The sequence below is a fragment of the Aquarana catesbeiana genome, linkage group LG13 (assembly GCF_042186555.1).
Source record: "Aquarana catesbeiana isolate 2022-GZ linkage group LG13, ASM4218655v1, whole genome shotgun sequence".
In the NCBI taxonomy this organism is placed as follows: domain Eukaryota; kingdom Metazoa; phylum Chordata; class Amphibia; order Anura; family Ranidae; genus Aquarana; species Aquarana catesbeiana.
The window spans coordinates 203,638,711-203,661,379 of record NC_133336.1 but is presented as its reverse complement, the minus strand read 5'-3'; the positions used below and the strand labels follow the sequence as shown (position 1 = coordinate 203,661,379).

Sequence of the window (22,669 nt, the reverse complement as noted above, 5' to 3'; positions counted from 1 at the left end):
GTTGTGGACATCAGTTGTCCAATGTTGATAAGACCTTTTTGTGTCCAAGGTGTAATGGACAGGTCAGGCGATATCAGTTCCATTGCTTGAATGGGGAGTTTGGAAAGGGTCGAGTTAGGTATTCTCTTAGCTTGTTGTGTGAGGGCCGTCCAGACCCATAGAGCCATTGTTGTAGATTTTAGAAAATGACATTGTGGTTTCCAGTTGAGTAGGTTATCCGATAAGACATGTTTCAGGTTTGCCGTGAGAGCTGCAGACTCAGTTTGATGCCACGTTTTCCTGGAGGTGGGTGACCACCATTCTTTCAATTGGTCCAATACCACTGCCTTATAGTAAGCATGAATGTTGGGGGCTCCCATTCCTCCGTTTTGTACTGGTGATAAAAGAATGTTTTGTTTAAGTCTGGGTTTTTTCTGTTGCCAGATAAATGTATTGAGCAACCCTTGTAACTGATTCAATTGTGTGGAAAGCAGTGGCAGAGGGATTGTACGGAACACATACAGGATATGAGGGAGCAGGTACATTTTGACCAGGGCTATTCTACCAGCCTGTCACGTACCTTACTGTGGAGTCTGAAATGACGAGGGTAGCCTCTTGCACGGTTCCGGTCCTAACACCCCTGGAGGTGGAGACAGGGCTGCTAGGGCAACAGAAGGGTGCAGGTGCCTGTTGGCAGGATCAGGAACACCGGAGCCATAGAGGTGCTGGTGAGATGTTGATCCTGGATTGGTTCAGGAAAGTCCAATAGGAGAACTTGCAAGGTCGGGGACAAGCAGGAGTCAGCAATGTGCTGGCAGGAAGGTACACAATCGATAGGTAGGTTCATAGTCAGGGGCTAGCGGAGGTTGGCAATGGGCTGGCAGAGAGGTACAAGATCGGAAGACAGAGCCGTGGTCAGAAGTTCAAGCCGGGTTCGGTACAGGAAGCAGAAGTAAGCAGAGTTGCAGGGATAATCCAAAAGAGTAGTCAGGAAGGCCAAGGTTTCAGGATCAAGGTTCAATCAAATAGCAATCAAGGATACAGGAACTAGCTGAGACAACCCAGCACTGATACTAGTATGCTGATCCTTTAAATAGGGCGCCCTGTGCTGTGATTCGTTGGCGTGCGGACGTGCTCACGCCGATGTGCACTCGTTCGTATGAGAGTACTAACGTGCGTGCCTGGTCCGGGGTTCACATGTTCGTGCCGCACGTCTGGCTGGCACACGGAAACGGGCATTTGTAATGGTTCTCTGACATTGCCCCCTCCTTATGGGCAGCCTCCGGATGCCCCTCTGGATCCTTCTTTCTGGATGAGAGCGATGAAAAGCTTGTATAAGCCTCGGGGCATGAAGGTTTGCTTCCTGGTTCCCAGGAGTTTTCTTCTGGGCCAAAACCTTTCCATTTAATTAAATATTGATTATGTCCTTGCCTTTTTCTGCAGTCCACAATGGTCTCGATCTCGAATTCCTCCTCTCCATCCACCATTATGGCCTCTGGGGGCCCCACTTCACGTCCTGGAAAGGGATTAACCACGTCAGGTCTCAACAAGGAAGTATGAAACACAGGATGTATCTTGAATGTGTCAGGAAGTTCAAGTTCATACGCCACTGAATTGATCTTTCTCTTGACTGGGAAAGGTCCCAGATATTTAGGTCCCAATTTCCTGGATGGGCAGGCCAGTTTCAGATTAATTGTCGAAAGCCACACACGGTCATCCACTTTCAAATCCAGTTCTCCTCTCCTCTTTCTGTCAAAGAATCTTGTATTAACCTCCTGTGTCCTGGCAATGGTCTCTCTTAGCACCTGGTTATTAGTAGCAAGGAAATTTGGACTGTCCTGAACAGCTGGTAACGGTGAGTCTGGAATTAGCGTTGGCAAGAAAGAGGGATGAAACCCATAATTAGAGAAGAAGGGAGATTGGTTGGTAGCTGTATGGGCAGAGTTGTTAAATGCAAATTCTGCCAAGGGCAATAGTGAGGCCCAATCTTTTATGGGAAAAAGAGGTAAAGCATTGCAGGTATTGTTCTAGCGTTTGGTTAGTACGCTCAGTCTGTCCATTGGACTGGGGATGGTAAGCTGAGGAGAATTTTAGTTTGATGCCCAGTGCTTCGCACAGTGTTTTCCAAAATCTTGAAGTAAACTGCACTCCACGATCTGAGACAATGCCACTAGGGATTCTATGCAATCTCACCACTTCTTTAATAAAAACTTCAGCAGTTTCTGTTGCTGATGGGGTCCCTTTCATGGGGACAAAATGTGACATCCTGGAGAGGCGGTCCACCACTACAAAGATGGATGAAAATCCTTCCGATGGAGGGAGCTCTACAATAAAATCCATCGCAATCTTATCCCAGGGTCTTTCAGGAATGGGTAGTGGTCTTAAAAATCCCCATGCTTTGCTTTTGCTGTTCTTGTTTCTGAGACAAATTGAGCACGAGTCGACATATTTCCTGCAGTCCACCAAAAATGTCTCTGGACCAAATCCATGGTCTTGTGTCCCCCGAAATGGCCGGCCAGTGGGTAGTCATGGCACACTTATAAAATAGTAGTACGCAGATTCTGTGGTACAAAAATTTTATTCCCCTGCCAATAGAGCCCATCGTCTTCTTGAAGGTTCATATCTGGAGGCAGAGAGATTCCCCTGGATGCTTGACGTATCTGTGTCATTAAATCGTTTTGTGTGAGCAAAAAATTCCCAGCCTGTAATATGGTATCCATTTGAGATGGAACCTCGATTTCCGTGAACATACGCGACAACGCGTCTGGTTTCATATTCTTGGATCTGGGCCGGTAGGTTATATGGAAACTGAAGCGAGAAAAAAAAAGAGCCCATCTTGCTTGTGTGGGTCTGAGATACTCTAAATTTTTGTGATCTGTGAAGATCAGTATTGGGTGTGTTGCTCCCTCCAAGAGGTACCGCCACTCTTCCAGAGCCGATTTGATTGCCAACAGTTCCCGGTCCCCCACATCGTAGTTCCTTTCTGAAGGCCCTAATTTCTTCGAGAAAAAGGCCACAGGGTGCATTAAAGCTTTAGGTCCTTGGCACTGAGACAGGATGGCCCCTACAGCGCTCTCTGAAGCATCTACTTCCAGTATGTATGGAAGGGCAGGATCAGGGTGCTTCAATACCGGGGCAGAGGTGAATAGTCTCTTTAATTTGTCAAAAGCAGCTTGAGCTACCTCTGTCCACTGAAAGCGGTTCTGTTTTTTGGTGAGCTGAGTGATGGGCATGATGATACCCAAAAAGTTTTTAATAAATTTCCTGTAAAAATTGGAGAAACCAATAAACCGTTGTACCCCTTTCTTGTCAACAGGAGGCGGCAGGACATTATAGCTGCGACCTTTTGAGGATCCATTGCCATCCCTCCTGTAGAGATTACTAGTCCGAGAAAGTGAATGGTCTGCCGTTCGAATTTACATTTCTCGGCCTTGGCATAGAGTCCATTTTGTCTTAACCTAAGAAGGACCTGTTTCACATGGTCACGATGTAGTTCCAGGGAAACCGAGAAAATCAGAATATCGTCTAGATAAACGATCATGAATAGGTCTAGGAAGTCTCTGAAAATATTATTTACGAAATGCTGGAAGGTTGCTGGTGCGTTACATAACCCAAAGGGCATAACGAGGTACTCGAAATGGCCAAATCGTGTCTGGAAGGCCGTTTTCCACTCATCACCCTTTCTGATCCTGATCAAGTTGTAAGCACCTCCTAAATCCAACTTGGTGAAAATCGTTGCAGAGCAGAGTCTCTGAAGCAATTCTGGAATTAGAGGCAGGGAGTAGCGATTTTTAACGGTAATCCAATTTAGTTCCCTGTAATCTACGCACAGCCGGAGTGAGTGGTCCTTCTTTTCAACAAAGAATATTCCTGCTCCGGCTGGAGAAGTAGAGTGTCGGATGAACCCCTTCTTGAGGTTCTCGTTGACGTAGTCTTTCAGGACCAAGAGTTCAGGTTTCGAGAGGGGGAAAATTCGGCCAAAGGGGATTTCCGCCCCTGGTAAAAGTCCAATTGGGCAATCGTAGGCCCGGTGGGGAGGAAGGGTGTCTGCTTTTTGTTTATCAAAGACATCCAGGAAGTCGTGGTATACGGGTGGAACAAGATCTTGGGAAACGGATGTGGGTTTGAGACAGCCAACAACTGGCACTGAGTGGTGGAGAGTTTGGAGGCAGCTATGGAGGCAAAAGGCAGACTGAAAGACCACCTTGCCGTTTGTCCAATCGATCTGTGGGTTGTGTGCTTGCAACCATGGCATTCCCAGGATGATTGGGAAGAGCGGTGAGGATATCACGTCTAGGCACAACAGTTCTTGGTGGTTAGGTGAGATATTAGCGGGCAGAGGTTGAGTTTCTTGAATGATGGGCCCAGATTTGATGTTGGACCCATCAGCTAGTCGTATGGACAATTTGTGTTGCTTGGGACATAGGGGAATCTTGTGTTGCAGGGCGAAGGCATGGTCGACGAAGCAACTACAGGCGCCTGAGTCAATGATGGCCTGGACATGCCCCTTCCGGAAGCTGTAGGGAGACAGGAACAGCAGTGTGAGTTGATCTTGATAGAGCCAAAGCACAAGGATCAAGAGAAGGAGAGACACACTTACGAGTCTTGTTAGGACACATGTTGGCGTAATGACCGGCTCCTCCACAGTAAAGGCAGAGATTATTCACACGGCAGTGCTGCTTCTCTTCTGGTGTCAATGGGGCATGAAGCAGGCCTAATTGCATTGGCTCTGGAGCTTCAGTCACTGGAGCAGATAGTGGGGTTGCAGGAATAGGAGGGTGGCTGGGTACCCTAGGTAACATCCACATGGGCCGATATTGGCTGGTTCTTTCAGATCTTCACTCCCTCAGCCGGCGATCGATCTGAAAAGATAGCTGAATCAGTTCTTCAAGAGAATTGGGGACCCCCACCCAAGCTAGTTCATCTTTCAATGCCTCTGACAGTCCTGAGCGGAACTGAAAACGGAGAGCGGCATCATTCCACTGTGTGTCGGAACTCCACCGTCTAAAGTCTGTGACAGTCCTCCACATCCCTATGGCCTTGCTGAAGGGCATGGAGACTGGCCTCAGCTGTAGTGGTGCGCTGAGGGTCATCATAAAGCTTAGCCATTTCATCCAAAAAAGAGTCCATGGTGCCTAGCAAGGGACTAGCTTGTTCTAATAGATGGTGAGCCCAGGTCTGGGGTTCTCCTTGTAGCAATGAGATGATGAATCCCACCTTGGTACTTTCAAAGGAGAAGGTGCGAGGCTGAAGTTGGAAATACAGATGGCAGGCGTTTCTGAAAGCGCGGAATTTACTGCGGTCTCCCATGAATCTTTCTGGAGCAGGAACTTGTGGCTCTGGGGGTGGTACCACTACTGTGGGAGTAGAAGTTGAGATCGACGATGCAGGTGCTGCGGCTGTCTGGCGTGCCGAGGTGCTTGGAAAGAGAGACTCCACTCGTTGCTCAAGTCGCTGATAGCCATCCTGCAGGCCCTGGACTGCTTGAGTGAGGTTTGCAATCTGCTGGCACAGAACATCCATAGCTGAGGCCCCCCCCCTCTCCCAAGGCACCCACCCCCCCATGTTGAGGGCATGCGGCCTGGTACGGCTCAGGAGGGGGTGGGGGGGCGCTCGCTCATACCCACCCCCTTTCCTGGCCGGCTGGGCTGCGTGCTAGAATAAGGGTCTGGTATGGATTGGGGGGGACCCCACGCCAATTTTTTGGCATAGGGGGTTCCCCTTACAATCCATACCAGACCTAAGGGCCTGGTATGCCCCTGGGGGGGAACCCACGCCGGTTTTTTCATTTAAAATTTGGCGCAGTGTTCCCGCCTCAGGATTCATACCAGACAACTGTCAGCACTGCCTGTCACTCATTGCGGAAGGAAAACAAAGTTTTCCTTTCCCGATGAGTGAGCCAGCGCGACATGCACAGTACCCTGTCGCTGAGAACCAGCGCGATGGTATCGCACTGGAAACACAATCTTGCGGTCAGGTACTGTAATTGTACCAATTTGCGCTTCAGTGATTTTATTGTAGTAGGAATTTATCTGTGAGGAACATATTAATCCAAGAGTAAGAGTGCTGAGAGTTGGAGTAAAAAGTGTAATCTCGCTCCGTATCGTGTGTGCATCTCCAGGGGTCATAAAGGTCTTCATTATTCAAGAGAGAGGACAATGTAGAGGGTCTGCGTTTGCTTGTGTTAGACGTGTCTAGAGAGTTATCCATGATTTCATTAAAGTCCCCACATATTACTACTGGGCTGGATCTGTAAGGTGCCATTTTAGAGAGTATAGTGTTGTAAAACTTCTTTTGGCCTGTGTTGGGTGCGTAAAGATTTACCAACATAAAGCATTGGTTCTCAATTGTTGTGGAGAGAATCAAGTATCTGCCGTCTTCGTCAGCTTCACCGTGGTGTAACTGAAAAGAGATGGATGAACTAATTGCTATCATAACCCCTCTCTTTTTGGCGGGGGCATTAGCAAAGAAACAATGTGGGTAACGTTTGTGTGTGCATTTTGGGGCTTTGTCTTTGATGAAATGTGTTTCTTGTACACAGAATATGTCTGCCCTCTGAGTCAGTGCTTCTTTCCAGAGGAGATTGCGCTTAAAGGGGGAATTCAGGCCTTTGGCATTTAATGAATTGAGTTTAATGGCCATTTTAGCAGGGAATGTCCTGGGATGGGGACAAGGGGAGCGAGATTACACTTATAAGATTATTTAACTTTAGGTCTTGTAATGGAAGCAAGGAGTGTACAGTAACACTGAGAAGGTCAAATAGAAACTTTGTTATGTCGTTGAGTATATTGTACTGAGCTGTTCTAAATATATCACAGGTGATTTAATTCGGTAGTATACAGGTCAAGCAAGAAGTGAAGTACTCAAAAAGAGAGTAACCAAACGAACAAAACAAAAAGATAAAATTAACAACAAGAACGAGAATATCAGTGTGTGTGGCACACTATAACCTGAGGGAATGAGGCTAACACTAATGCCCCGTACACACGGTCGGATTTTCCGATGGAAAATGTCCGATCGGAGCGTGTTGTCGGAAATTCCGACCGTGTGTGGGCTCCATCGGACATTTTCCATCGGATTTTCCGACACACAAAGTTTGAGAGCAGGATATAAAATTTTCCGACAACAAAATCCGTTGTTGGAAATTCCGATCATGTGTACACAAATCCGACGAACAAAGTGCCACGCATGCTCAGAATAAATAAAGAGATGAAAGCTATTGGCCACTGCCCCGTTTATAGACCCAACGTACGTGTTTTACATCACCGCGTTTAGAACGATCTGATTTTCCGACAACTTTGTGTGACCGTGTGTATGCAAGACAAGTTTGAGCCAACATCCGTCAGAAAAAATTCTAGGATTTTGTTGTCGGAATGTCCGAACAAAGTCCGACCGTGTGTACAGGGCATAAGGCAGTGTCCACAGAGGATCCTATGAGTGCTCGCGACCGAAGGCCTTTGGATTGTAAAGGTTGTCGCCTCGATCAGGGACCCGGTCCTGGAATGATGTGGAATGTGGATGGGAGCCGTGCGGTCACTCGTCGCAGGAGGAAGGGGGAGAAAACCCCAGTTGGTTAATTTTTTGTACCCTTCTTTGGGAGTGTGAATGGGGATCATTTGTTGATAGGTCACCAGAAGTTTGATAGGGAAACCCCATTTGTAAGTGATTTTTTTTTCTTGTAGAATGGCAGTAATGGGGGTGAATGCCCTTCTCATATCCATGGTGGCTTTGGAGAGGTCATTGAACAGGAGGACATTCGTATATGGCGCTGGAAGCGGTTTAGTGGTTTTGGCTGCCTGTAAAATTTGCTCCTTAACATGAAAGTAATGCACTCTTTCAAGAATATCCCTCGGGATGTCTAGGGATAGATGCGTAGGTTTGGCGATCCTATGCGCCCGGTCAATGGTAATATCCCGTGCATTCAAACGAGGCAGTAAACGTGAGAATAGTTGTTGTAAAGAGTAATTTCATTTGATTTGACAGATTCGGGAACACCTCTAAATTTTATATTGTTCCTCCTGGAACGATCTTCCAAATCTGCCAATTTTATGTGGTGTATTTCGGAGGCATGGTGTTCATGTGCATCCAGTAATTCATTGTGAGCTCTGACATGGTCATGCATGCTCTCTTCAAGCATATGAGCTCTTTCTTCTAGGCAGTCTACCCTGTCATGTATTTGGGAAACAGAGAGTTGTAGTTCCCTGTGGAGATCCTTTTGCAATGTGAGGACAGCTATTGGCTACTGGCTATGAACTTCCTTGTATTAGTCCGGTCGTACATCATCACGTACAAATCCGTCTGACTTTGGTTGATCGTGTGTAGGCAAGTCCGTTCATTCAGAAAGTCCATCGTAAAGCCCGTCAAGGTCCACCGGACAAAGTCTGCCGCAAAGTCTGCTCGTGTGTACGTGGCATAAGATTATAGGAGAGGGAGAAAAGAGGTCCGTACCCCGTACTGACATGGACACCTGCAGGCCCTTTTGTAGGCCCGTACGGCAGACAGACTTGGAAGTGAAAGGGTTAAAGTGTACATAATACTGAACTTAAAGAAGTGTTATGGACACAATTTTACTTTTTAGATATAAATCTTCCTATAATCCTAATGCTTAATATATTCTAGTAAAGGTTTGCTGTAAACGAAGGTCCGTTTTGTATTTTTGCACCATTGATTTCTTACTTTTGTAAGTCCCAGCAGGCCACCGCCATCTCATGTGTGGGCATCTGAAGCCAGACTGTATATCTTCCTGTATTCCATGGTTACCCAGCATGCACCTCCAGATCTCGCACATGCTCAGAGCAGGACGAGCAGTGTAATAGGTTGTAGTTCCTCTTTCCATAGCAACAGTAGTGTCAGAGGAAGTTGCCGCCCCTTAGCTATGGAAACCTCCCCTCCCCCTCCAGGAAACAGAAAGTTTATCTACATTTATAAAGATTATACATCTAGAAATACAATAAAGCTCCTGCAAAAGGTAATTACTTTTTAAAAGATGCTAATTGTAAATGATATCCCTTGTTTCTCTTCAGATATAGATGTAGATAGATAAAATCTCTTGTTATGTGTGTGTATATATATATATATACACACACACACACATAACAAGAGATTTTATCTATCTACATCTATATCTGAACAGAAACAAGGGATATCATTTACAATTAGCATCTTTTAAAAAGTAATTACCTTTTGCAGGAGCTTTATTGTATTTATAGATTTATAATCTTTATAAATGTAGATAAACTTTCTGGAGGGGGAGGTTTCCATAGCTAAGGAGTGGCAACTTCCTCTGACACTACTGTTGCCATGGAAAGAGGAACTACAACCTATTACACTGCTCGCCCTGCTCTGAGCATGTGCGAGATCTGGAGGTTCCCCAAATTGCCCCCATCAAAATTTCCCCATCAAAATTGTCACCATCATACTGCCCCTATCAAAACTGCCCCATCATCAAAACTGTCCCCATCAAATTGCCCCATCATACTGCCACCATCAAAATTGCCCCCATCATACTGCCCCATCAAAACTGCCCCATCATACTGCCCCATAAAAACTGCCTCCATCAAAATTGCCCCATCATACTGCCACCATCACAATTGCCCCCATCATACTGCCCCATCAAATTGCCCCATCATACTGTCCCATCAAAACTGCCCCATCAAATTGCCCCCATCAAAACTGCCCCATCCTACGGCCACCATCAAAATTGCCCCATCAAAATTGTCACCATCATACTGCCCCCATCAAAACTGCCCCATCATCAAAACTGTCCCCATCAAATTGCCCCATCATACTGCCACCATCAAAATTGCCCCCATCATACTGCCCCATCAAAACTGCCCCATCATTCTGCCCTCATCAAAACTTCCTCCATTAAAATTGCCCCATCATACTGCCACCATCACAATTGCCCCCATCATACTGCCCCATCAAATTGCCCCATCATACTGTCCCATCAAAACTGCCCCATCAAATTGCCCCCATCAAAACTGCCCCATCCTACTGCCACCATCAAAATTTCCCCATCATATTGGCCTTATCAAAACTGCCCCATCAGTTTGCCCCATCCTACTGCCCCATCAAAATTGCCCCATCATACTGCCCCTTCAAAATTGCCCCATCAAAACTGCCCCCATCAAAACTGCCCCATCATGCTGCCACCATCAAAATTTCCCCATCATACTGCCCCATCAAAACTGCCCCCATCAAATTGCGCACATTAAATTGCCCCATCATACTGCCACCATCAAAATTGCCCCATCATACTGCCCCATCAAAACTGCCCCATCAAAACTGCCCCATCATACTACCACCATCAAAATTGCCCCATCAAATTCCCCCCATTAAGTTGTCCCATCATATTGCCCCGTCAAAATTGCCCCCATCATACTGCCCCATCAAAACTTCCCCATCATACTGCTCCCTCAAAATGCCCCATCATAATTCCCCTATCAAAACTGCCCCATCAAAACTGCCCTATCATCAAAACTGTCCCATCAATTTGCCCCATCATACTGCCACTATCAAAATTGCCCATCATACTGCCCCATCAAAACTGCCCCGTCAAAATTTCCCCATCAAAACTGCCCCATCATACTGCCCCCATCAAAACTGCCCCCATCAAAATTGTCCAATCATACTGCCCCATCAAATTCCCCCATCATACTGCCCCATCATACCTGCCCCATCATATTGCCCCCGTCAAAACTACCTCCATCAAAACTGCCCCATCAAATTGTCCCCATCATACTGCCCCATCATACTGCCACCATCAAAATTGCCCCCATCATACTGCCACATCAAATTGCCCCATCACACTGCCCCATCAAATTGCCCCCATCCTACTGCCCCCATCATACTGCCCCATCAAAATTGCCCCATCATACTGCCCCATCAAAAATGCCCCATCAAAATTTCCTCATCAAAACTGCCACCATCAAAATGGCCCCCATCATACTGCCCGATCAAAACTGCCCCCATCACACTGCCCCATCAAATCTGCCCTATCAAAACTGCCCCATCATATTGCCCATATCAAAATTGCCCCAATCAAAATTGCCCCATCATAGTGCCCCATCAAAACTGCCCCATCATACTGCCCCATCAAATTGCCCCCATCATACTGCCCTATCAAAACTGCCCCATCATAATTCCCCCATCAAAACTGCCCCCATCAAAACTGCCCCATCAAATTGCCCCATCAAAATTTCAAAATTGCCCCATCATACTGCCCTCATCAAGTTGACCCATCAAAACTGCCCCATCAAAAACTGCCCCATCAAATTGCCCCATCAAAACTGCCCCCATGAAAACTGCCATCTATCCTTTGAGCACCAGTGGTGAGAAGAACTAGAAGATCTCTCTATAATGAAGCTCTTATTTGGTGTTGGGAACTGTCATATTGGACTTTCTATATTGCTTTGTATTGTTTTTTGTCACTGATTTTGGAAATCTATTATTATGTTTTTCCACTGAAGACATCATTTTATATCTGTAATCATATCAAGATATTTACTTATCACTGTGAGCGCCATTTCCTTTCTTTTATGGTTTTCAGGTAATAGAGTATAGAAAACCTGAACTGTCTAGGGCTGTGTGTTCTCTGTCATAAGAGGTATTTAGGGGACAAGTATATCCGGTATTTTTCTGTACTTGTCACGTCTTTATAAGGATAAAAAGTGTTTATATATTGCTGAGAAAATAAATCTCTGTTCTCCAGTAATATGGATGACCACACAAAGTAATCTGTATTGTAAGCATTTCACATGAAAATGTAGTAATGATAAAACCAGACTAATATTATGATCAATACAGAAGAAAATGATATCAACATTCTTGACTTCTCCTGATCCATAAAATATTTCCATTATATTTCCAGATATTCAGGAAAAGCACAAACAACATCTAATGAAGAAGACTGAGACTCTGGTGGAGCATAGACCCCCAGGAACTACCCTGGAACCACAAAGATTCCTCATCAATGATCGTTATGTGGATCTAATTGTAGTCTCCACTGATCAGTTCAGGAAGCGTCCCCAGAATGAGATAATACAGACTGGGGTAAAACATGAGGAATGCTTGAAGGAAACACAAACTAGACTGGAACACATTTCCCCCAACAAGCTGTTCCGATGGAACCCCCAGTCACAATGTGTACCACATGTAGTAATGGTGAGCGGAGTGCCAGGAATAGGGAAGACCACACTGGTGCAGAAGATTGTCTATGACTGGGTGACCGGAAAACACTACCAGAGATTTGCCTTTCTCTTCTTCTTCAGATTCCGGGACCTTAATAGACTGGGAGAGGTCAGCTTGGAGGAGATGATTCTTCATCAATATCCATATCTGGAGAGTCAGATTGGAGATATTTTACAAGATCCAGAAAGACTTCTGTTTATATTTGATGGATTAGATGAAAGTATTCACCAAATCGATTTCAGATCAAGTAAACTGTCCAATCCAAAACAGAGAACACATTTTGGTGAGATTGTGGTCAGTTTGGTGAGGCAAAGTCTTCTTAAGGGTTGCTTTGTACTGATAACCAGCCGCCCAACCAGAGTGGCATCAGTGGATACCCGTGTTTTCCAGAGAATAGCTGAGATCATGGGATTTCTCCATGGAGACAGACTGATCTTCTTCAATAATTTCTTTGGAAATGAGGAATTATCAGAGAAGGCTTTTCATTATGTGGAGGAGAATGACATGCTGTACACTTTCTGTTATCTCCCATCATACTGCTGGATCATCTGTACAGTGTTATCAATGTGCTTCAGATCCCAACCAATCACTGATCAGCTGATGACATCATTACCCAAAACCGTGACACAACTCTTTGTGACTTTTGTCTCCAACATTCTGACCAATCACAGCCAGAATAAAGATGGTGGTCACACTGCCCGGGAACTGCTGACCTCTATTGGGTGGATGGCAGAACATGGAGTCATGAATCATATGATTGTATTTGATGATCGTCATCTGGAGTCATTCAGTGTGAGAAATGATAATCATGTCTTTTCATCTTTCATGATGGAATCTGGTCAGCCTCCCGATGTGGATTACACCTTCTTACATCTCACTCTTCAGGAGTTTTTTGCTGCTTTAGTCCACTTTATGAACAATAATCCTGAAAGATTACAGAAAACACTTGATGAGGCTGAATCTTACAAAGACGGCCGTGCCGAAATATTCCTCCGTTTCCTCTGCGGTCTCTCAGACTCTTCTACTAGATCCATGTTAAAGTCTCATGTGGGAGAATTGTCTACTCAGGCTGCCAGACATGTCATCACCTGGATCCAGAAGAAAATACCAGAACAAAGATCTGACAAGAGAGATCTTCTTAATGTATTCTACTATCTCTATGAGAGCAGGAATAAGGCTCTGGTGGCACAATGTATTGGATCAAACAAAGTTGACTTTTCTGAGGTCCCCCTCAGCCCTCTGGACTGCTCTGTGCTGTCTTTTATCCTTCAATCCTGCAGAGAGACAGAAGTAATTCTAGAGAGATGTAATATTCCGAGTGAAGGATTGAGGAAACTTATACCGGCTCTACACAATATCAAGAGTTTGAGGTAAATATTTAATCTGAATAATCACATTGCTGTAATAATTTGGTATTTTCAGGTGTTTTTTCCAGAGAAATGACTAATTATCGGTGTGATTTGTTTTCTGTTCTATGCAGACTGTACACATCTATTTATCTGAATACATCAGATAAGACTTAAAGTGAATGTAAACACTCACATATACCCAGTGAAGGGAACAGCCTCGAATGATACACAGAGATGAAACAAATCCTCCTACACACGTTGTACATGTGTATCTGCTGTCTCCAGCTTTATACACTGTTTAGAATGTGAACGTTGTGTTAGATTGTTTTCGTCCTGTTCCAGCACTGGGTGTGGAGTCTGGGCATACACTGTGTGTGAGATGATTGGAGGAAAGGCACACACCCCTCTCCACATAGGCAGAGGAAGGAAGAAATATGCAGAGCTGTTCTGTGAATAGACAAGCTCTCTGCTAATCTATTTATAGCACTCGCCCCAACACAAATTTCCAGCTGCTTTTATCTCCTGTGTCAAAGAGCTTTGTCAGAAGTTATCATGCTGATAACAGAGGAACAAAGCAGCAGAAAGACACTGGACACGGGGCTTTGAAGAGAGATAAGTAAACACTACAGATATATGTGCCCAGGTCAATTTTCAGGAATGGGGTTTACATCCACTTCAAAGTAGAACTAAAGGCAAAACCTTAATTTTTTTTATTTTTGGATACAGCAAAGGAAGGTTAAAGGGTGGGAATACCACCAACAACCCTCTCCATCTAATGCTGACAGCTATGTACTGTAATTTGGGCCTTCAACGCCCTCTGGAGGTAACATGTGGTAGGTCGTTGTAACCAAAAGAGAAATACATTTCTTATGAAATTTTGAATCTTACCCAGAAAGAAGAGATGAATGAAGTTGGTTTTTACCTTTTGATTGATAGAAAACCGATCAGGGTGGGTTCAGAGTTATAATGTTAATATAGTGTTGTAATGTTATAAAGTGGGTGTGAATGAATATATGTGAATAAATCAGTGTGCTTTAGGTTACTTTCACACTGCTCTGTATCAAAAACATACAAAAAATGCATATGAGTTTTTGCTGCATTGTTGCAGTGGTTTTCCTGTATTGTTACATTTAACATAACACATGATGTGTTTTTGCCACGTTTGTGTTGTGTTTTCCCCATATCACTTCCCACTATCCAAATACAATTTCCAGTGTGACTATGCAGTGCTACTTGCTTGCACATTTGATGTGACTTTGATGCAACTTCAATGCTACTTTAGAAGTTCTCGAACCTGGGTTCAAAAATTGCATGATTAGGGAAATCGCATTATATTTAATGATGTCCCTCTGATCATCTCAGCACAGTGCAATTTTGGAAAAGGTTCCTGGTGGACTTCAGTGTGAATTCAGCCCCATAGCCTTTTATGTTATCTCACAAAAGTCACATCAGCATAGATAAGAAGCATTCCTATACACTTTGATGGATCAGTGTTTTTCTAACCCTCACCTCTCCTCCCTGGTCATCCTTCATCCATTGATTTTGATACAGCTGCGGTTTTGGAGCCTTCCCTGGATCCTTCATTCGACCCTTTGAAAAAACCCTCCGCTCTGGTTGATCTATGTACATTGCAGGGATTGTAACAAACTTTGTTGCAGATTCATAGCTTTTGTTATTCTGGAGAAATTGCTGTTTGTCCTTGTGCAGAGTGAATGTGAATGGGAGTGATTTTATAATTATCAATCAGCTGCTGCACTTGCAGGGCTCTAATACAGAAAGTGGCAGGGTCTACATCTCTTTAGACGTGATTTCCCTTTGGCAGTGTCTCACCAAAAATGACATTTTTGTTGCGGGGATGCCCAAATCTGACTTGTATCTTAGTGCAGACTTCTGGGAAAATTAGTGAGCCAATCACACAAGCAGGACATGACATTTTCAGGGGGCATTCTGTACACCATCTGTGTACACCATCTCTCTATACCAGGGGCAACCTTTTGAGCACAATGTGCCAAAAAATATTTTCAAAGAAATTGAGAGTGCCGACTTCACACACTCAATCACAAAAAGGATTTTTTATAAAGTAAATGCTGTAAATGACTTGAATAGTAGTGAGAACATCCTGCACTCACGCCTCAGATCAGCTCCAGTTCTTGCACCTTCACATCTCAGATCACTGTCCCCCCTGCAAATATGCCCCAACACTGAACCCCCTGCTCATCTTTCCCACCGCTGAACCCCTTATTATCTGTCCCATAACTGTACCCCCCTGCTTTTCCATCCCACAGCTAAACCGATTCTCATCCTTCCCACTACTGTACCTCCTGCACATCTGCCCCACCACTGTACCCCCTTGCTCTTCTGTCCCACCACTGTTACCCCACTGCTCATCTACCTCATCAAAGTACCCCTTCTTTCATCTACCCCACCACTGTACCTCCCTGCACATCTGCTCCACCGACGTATCCCCATGCTTTTCTGTCTCACTACTGAATCACCTTCTCATCTGTCCTAACACTGAACTCATCTGCTCATCTGCCCCACCACTGTAACCCGCTTTCTCATCTGCCCCACCACTGTAACCCGCTTTCTTATCTGCCCCACCAATGTACCTCCTGCACATCTGTCTCACCTCTGTACCCCCTGCTCTACTGCCCCACCTCTCTTTCCCCTGCTCATCTGTCCCACCAATACACCTCCTTTCACATCTGCTCCACTGCTCTACCCTCCTGCTTTTCTGTCCCACCACTGAACCCCCTTCGCATCTGGCCCAACACTGACCCCCCCTGCTCATCTGTCCCATCACTGTAGCCCCCTGGTTTTATGTCCCATTGCTGAAGCCCCTTATCATCTCCTCAACCACTGTACCTCCTGCACATCTGCCCCACCGATGTACCCTCCTGCTCTTCTGTCCCACCTCTGAACCCCTTCTGCTCATTTTCCCCACCGCTGTACCCTCCTTCTCATCTGCTCCACCGCTGTACCCTCTTCTCATCTATGACATGCGTGATATGCAGAGTGGTGAAAGGAAGCAGAGATGAGACACATCTACCTGTCCTGACACACTCATCCTGCTGATCCAACTCTTGCATCCAGCCCACATGCATGTATTGGATGTATGTGATATATGGGATCATCCCATACATCACATACATCCCATACATCCCATTGCGCAATGATGAGCTCAGGTCAGGGGGATTTTCTGAAAGCAGTGGGCCTGTGTGCAGGATCATAAGATGGGCCCCCACAGCTGAGAAAAAGTGCAGCACAGCAAAATTTGGGTTTGATTTTCATTGCGCTGAATACTGGCTGTAGCTTAAAGGGACACAGAGTGCAGAGGGGTTAGTAGTAAGTGACACAGAGTGCCGGGGTTCAGTAGTAAGTGACACAGAGTGCTGGGGTTCAGTAGTAAGTGACACAGAGTGCAGAGGGGTTCAGTAGAAAGTGACACAGAGTGCAGAGGGGTTCAGTAGTAAGTGACATAGTGTGCAGAGGGGTTCAGTAGTAAGTGACACAGAGTGCCGGGGTTCAGTAGTAAGTGACACAGAGTACAGAGGGGTTCAGTAGTAAGTGACACAGAGTGCAGAGGGGTTCAGTAGTAAGTGACACAGAGTGCAGAGGGGTTCAGTAGTGATGCAAAGGTTTAGGAATAATTTCAACAAAGTTCCCAGAAGCTCAACAGTAATTCCACAAACTGTCACCTGATTGTGGTTTTCTTAATCACAGTGAAATCTCTTCATTCTGAGATTAGTAGTGGCAACCAAGCAAGTCATCTTCCTCCAGATGGTGGATGGAGCTAGCAGGACTGTGATTGGCTTTATCAGTGGCCAATGACAGTCCTCCTCCTCCTGGAAACAGGGACCCCCCCTAGCAGAACTGCACCCAATCTCTTCCCCATCATAAAAGCTGACAATCGCAGCTACAGCAAAGTTAGAGAACCCAACAATGTTTCCTATCTTTTACAATGTGTGGGGGCGCAGTGCCTCCCCCTCAGTGCAGGTGGGGAATTCTGAAATTGGAATGTATTAGTGTCTCACTGACACTTCCCTGTTCTGCTCTGCTGATGGGGAGGGAGTCGAGTGCTGGCAAAAGGGGCTTGAAGTGCCGCTTGCGGCACCAGTGCCGGGGGTTGCTTACCCCTCCTCTATACCATCTGTATAAAGAACACCTCCAGGTTGCCATATTGCATTTTTGAGAAAATGACAGCACTGCAGATTGAAAAGGAAATATCAGCAAATCACAAGTACCAAAAACATATATTACTATTTTCTCCTATACCACCTCCCTCCCCCTCCTGTGCCAGACTTCCCTTCCTCCTCCCTCTCCTCCTCGTCTCCATCTACCTCCCACTCGTTTCTTACTCCACACATATTTCTACATATTTGTTGGTTTTCTTAAAGTCTGTCCACTTTTCCCAAATTCCAGCAAATTTTTCTGTCCTGTCTTCCTCCCTACTACATACATACTCCATATTATATACTGTATGTACTTGACTCTTTTAAAATATTCCCTTATTGAGGGTCTTTCTGGGTCTAGCCATTTTTTTGGGATAGCTCCCTTTGCCGCATTTAGCAAATGTGGCAATACTGTACTCCTTTATTGTTCTATCTGTACTATGAAATAGACAGCACCACGGGTCGTCTGGTATTCCAAGTCCTGTAACTTCTTCAATACATTTCTCCACCTCTTGCCAATACTCTTGCATTTTAGGATATTCCCACCATATATGAATTATAGTGCCTTCATATTACAACCTCTCCAACACAATGGTGATTTCTCTGGTTGATATTTTTGTGCTTTCTTGTGTGTTATATACCATCTTGACATATATTTATAGTTAAAGTGGATGTAAACCCGAATTTTTTTTTATGTCATAATGTAGAGTATAAGATTTCCTATCATTTGAACCCAGTCTTGCCACAAAGAGTTAATCCAGCTCTGAGCAATCCTCTTTAATTGTTCAGTGAGATAAATCTTGACAAACAGAGAAAAACTTTGTCAAATCCTCCCCCTTGCTGTGAGTGACAGGTCATTTACATATCTCGTGCACTAGCCTAAGACATGCATTATTTTTTAATTCCCACCCCCACTCCTTTCTTCAGCAGCTCTGCAAGGATTGGCTGTTCCACACCTCAGCATGATTTGGCATGCTGAAGTCATGTGGTTACTTTCCTGTCTTTTCACTGGATGTTAGAGATCATAGCAGAAGTTCAGTGTTAGAAATACACAGGAGAAAATTCATATTGACAAGGGGAGTGTAGAGGTGGGTGGGGAGTCTACTGACATCACAACTCCACCCACCGAGCTCCAGACAACAGACCCGCCCACAGAATCTGCAGTTTCTGGGTTCTCATAACAGACAGAGGGGAGACATTTGACAGGTAAAGATACATGCAGAAGGCGTGTATATCCTTATAGATAACCCCTATGGCAGTAGTTTAGAAAGGATGACATTGGGTTTACATCCACTTTCATTTCAATTGTATTTATGTCTACTGCAGAGTTATGTACTGCTTTTAGTATTTTACTTCTTTGTAGTTCTTCTAATCGTGTTCCCCATTCCTTTTCCCATTTCTAATGAATGGAGGGATTCTCAACTCTGCCAACCCCGTGAGTATTTTATAAATCTGTGCTACAGAGTTTTTCACAGTCTCCTGTGAATTACAAAGATGTTCCATTAAATTTGGATCCTCTTCCTTTCTAATTGGCTGTGGTAGAGTTGATACAAAATGTTTTAGCTGTAAATATCTCCATTCATTCAGTGTCATTCAATCACCCCTGTGTTTTAATTCCTGATATGGGCAGATCTTTTCTTCTTTTATTATTATCTTTCAACTGTTCAACTGTGTATTCTTAAAAGGGTTGTAAAGGTTCATGTTTTTATACCTTAATGCATCCTATGCATTAAGGTAAAAAACATCTTACAATCACTGGCCCCCCAGCTCCCCCGTTTTACTTACCTGAGCCCTGGAAAGTCCAGCGCTGTGAACACGCTCTTCCTTCGCTCAGTCTTCTTGGCTCTTCATTGGATAGATTGATAGCAGCACAGCCATAGGCTCGCGCTGCTGTCAATCAACTCCACTGACGCAATTGCCAGGGGGCAGGGCTGAGTCCTGTAGTCAGCGGCTATGGACACCAAATACAGGACTCGGGAGCGCGCCTGCAAGGTAACCCCCGGGAGAGTGCTTCCCAGAGGGTGTTATCAGAAGCAGGGAGGAGCCGAGACAGCCGCCGAGGGACCCCAGAAGATGAGGATCAGGTCACTCTGTGCAAAACGAGCTGCACAGTGGAGGTAAGTATGACGTGGATGCTGACGTGACACGTCAGAACGTGGGGAGGGGCCTGCCGACGGGGCTGGTGTGTGGGAGCTGAGGAGGGATGGTCGGACCGAGCAGTGAGGACGGCGTGCAGGGTGAGAGCCTGCAGAGGGTTTGACAGAGGAAGCCCTGGGACAGACCACCTCACTCTGCATCACTCCAGAGCTACTGCAGGCACTGGGAGAAGCTGGAGGCTAACGATCCCTCCATGTGGGAAGCTTGTCCCTGTGTAGCTGGGAGAACATCTCTCCCCTTGTGAGATCCCCCCTGCGGCCCTTCTCACTCCCCATAAGCCATTCATAAGCCATCCAGAGCTGATATCAGCCCGAGCAAAGACAAGCAAAGATAAGAGGAACTGAGGAAGAGGGGGTGAACAGCCTATGCCTTAGGTGAACTTGGACCCCTGACATGGAGCAATTATCAGCTAAGCACAGCAGCCTGCAGATAACAAGTTTGTTTCCAAGAACAGCATGGAAGGTATGGAGATAAGATAATGACTCATCTCAAGGTATGAAAATTAACCCTCTCTTACCTCAAAGAACTGCAGTATTATGCTTTTGAAAGTTATTAAGTCTATTTAAAGCTATTTAGAGACCCAAAAGAGACTGTCTTAGATAAATGATCCCCACTGACTTTTTTCTCCTTGAGTGTGTATCTGCCTCTCTACTTGTGTTGGGCAAGTTAAAAGAGACTGAGATGGTCATTGTGATGGAAACTCACTAATCACTTCCAAATATAACACTTGCTAGCGTTCTGTGATAGATCCTTTAACAAGATCATACTACTACAACAGCGTTGCCCCCCTGGTTAATTGGGGGCCTAGGGGGAAAATCTGCCACTTGAGCCCCCCTGATTAAAACGCAAGCAGCAGTGTGGGGCAAATAAAGAGGTGGGGGTATAAGAAAAAGGAGGTAATATGAGAGGTCGATCACAAAAAGCAGCTGAACCCAAGACCAAAAGAGAAAGCCTAAATTCTAGCACAATACAGAAATATCTTAAAGACGTTGGCACAAAGAGCCCAGGACTGGATAAGAAACAAACAGGGACAAAAGAGAAAAAGAAAGAACTGGCGAAACAAAAGGGGGAAACGGGGGAGAATATCAGGGACGACCTAGAACAGCTCAGAGCGCTTGATCGCAGTATGATGGAGGAGCAGAGAAATTTTGCGTTAATACCCACCAAGCCTGAAATGCTTGAAAAGTTTTCCAAGTTAGAAAACTCTATAAAGTCAGAGATACTGAATGTACGCACTGACATGGGCCACCTGCTGCAAAGAGTCGAGGAGGCAGAAGAAGCATCAGGAATTCAGGCTAAAGAAATACTAGATCTAAAGTCGCAGATGAAGAAGATGCAGAGCGATTATTGCACCCTGTTATATAAAGTTGAAGAGCAGGAAAATCAGAGCCGCCGCCAAAATCTGCGGATTAGATCTTTACCTGAACAAACGAATGAAGATCTGACGATCAAAATGAAAAAAATCTTTAACCCAATCTTGGGTAGAAGGGAAGAAGAAGTACTAAAGATCGACAGAGTACATAGAATCAGAAAGCCCCCAAATTTGAGGAAGGAGGTACCTAGAGACGTAATCATCAAATTCCACTCATATGAAGAAAAAGAAAAGATCTGGAGGGGTCCTCGGGGGGCTTCCCCAGTATGTTTTGAGAATACGGAATTACACATTTTTTCGGATCTATCAGCTGGGACTCTGGCATGGAGAAGGAAAGTCTAACATAAAGTACAGTTGGGGATTTCCCTCTTTCCTAGGAGTTATGAAAGAAGGAAGATCGATTAGACTGAGGCCCCTGGAAAACCTACAGGACTTCTGTAAAAAGTTGTGCATTCCAGTTCCGGACATCCCTAGCTAAAGGGAAAAAGGGACTCAGTCTTTTATTTTTTTTTTTGTTTTTTTTTATACAGAGGAGAATGTCTCGGACTGGGGGGCTTATTGGCATAGGGCTTGTATCTCTCTCAGTTCTTAATAATCAATATGGCTTGGGGAGGGGGGTGGGGTCCCGGGGGGGTGGGAATAATACTGGCAAAATGTGATGCAGGTGTGGGGGGTTACGGGGTAGGACGATGTGAGGTTCGGAATGCCCGCCCCGGCCCCTCCCCCCACCACGCCGCTCATGGCGGAGTGGGGGGGGCACCAGTTTCCATAGGTAGAGCCGCACCCAGGGTATGGAAGCGCGTGGCATGGGATCAGCTGAGATCCATGTTGTCGGGCGCAGGGCCAGACCTAGCCGGAGAGGGTGGGAGGGGGTGGGGGAGGGTTCGGGGAAGGGAGTTTTTGGGGGGGCGGGGGAGGGCATGGGGAGGGAGGGGGAGGGTGGGTAGGTATCCTGCTGGGATGTTAACAAATTTCCTTAGTAAAGCTGGTGGTGGTAGGTAGACAAAACCCCCCAATAGATCGGAAAAAATTATGGAGTTAAACTTTTTTTCTTATAATGTGAAGGGCCTGAACTCCCCGGTGAAGAGACACAAAGTGTTAAAAGAGTTGCATCATTATAGAGCGAATGTGGTATTCCTCCAGGAGACTCACCTTGCCCTGGATACAAACATTAGGTTATACTCCTCAGCTTTACCGGTCTCTTATTATAGTGATTCTCCCATAAGGAGAGCTAAGGGGGTTGCAATTGGTTTCTCAAGGTCGGTTAATTTCACCCTAATTAACAGATTGGCTGACCCGGAGGGACTTTTTCTGTTTCTGAAGGGTAAGCTGGGCAGTAAAGTAATGACTTTAGCCAATGTGTATTGCCCGAACAAAAACCCAACTGTTTTCTTGAAGCAGGTGTTGGACAATCTGATGGAGTTTAAAACAGGGGAGGTAGTTTTGGC

General features: G+C 45.3%; 1 protein-coding gene across 1 annotated transcript in view; it reads left to right on the top strand.

The window, feature by feature from the left end:
• LOC141116655 (NACHT, LRR and PYD domains-containing protein 12-like) overlaps positions 1-22,669 on the top strand; it is a 423,319-nt gene that overhangs the window by 277,457 nt on the left and 123,193 nt on the right. Inside the window, exon 6 of the mRNA XM_073609048.1 lies at positions 11,852-13,541. Coding sequence (XP_073465149.1) covers positions 11,852-13,541 — 1,690 coding nt within the window. The remainder of the gene's footprint in view (positions 1-11,851; positions 13,542-22,669) is intronic.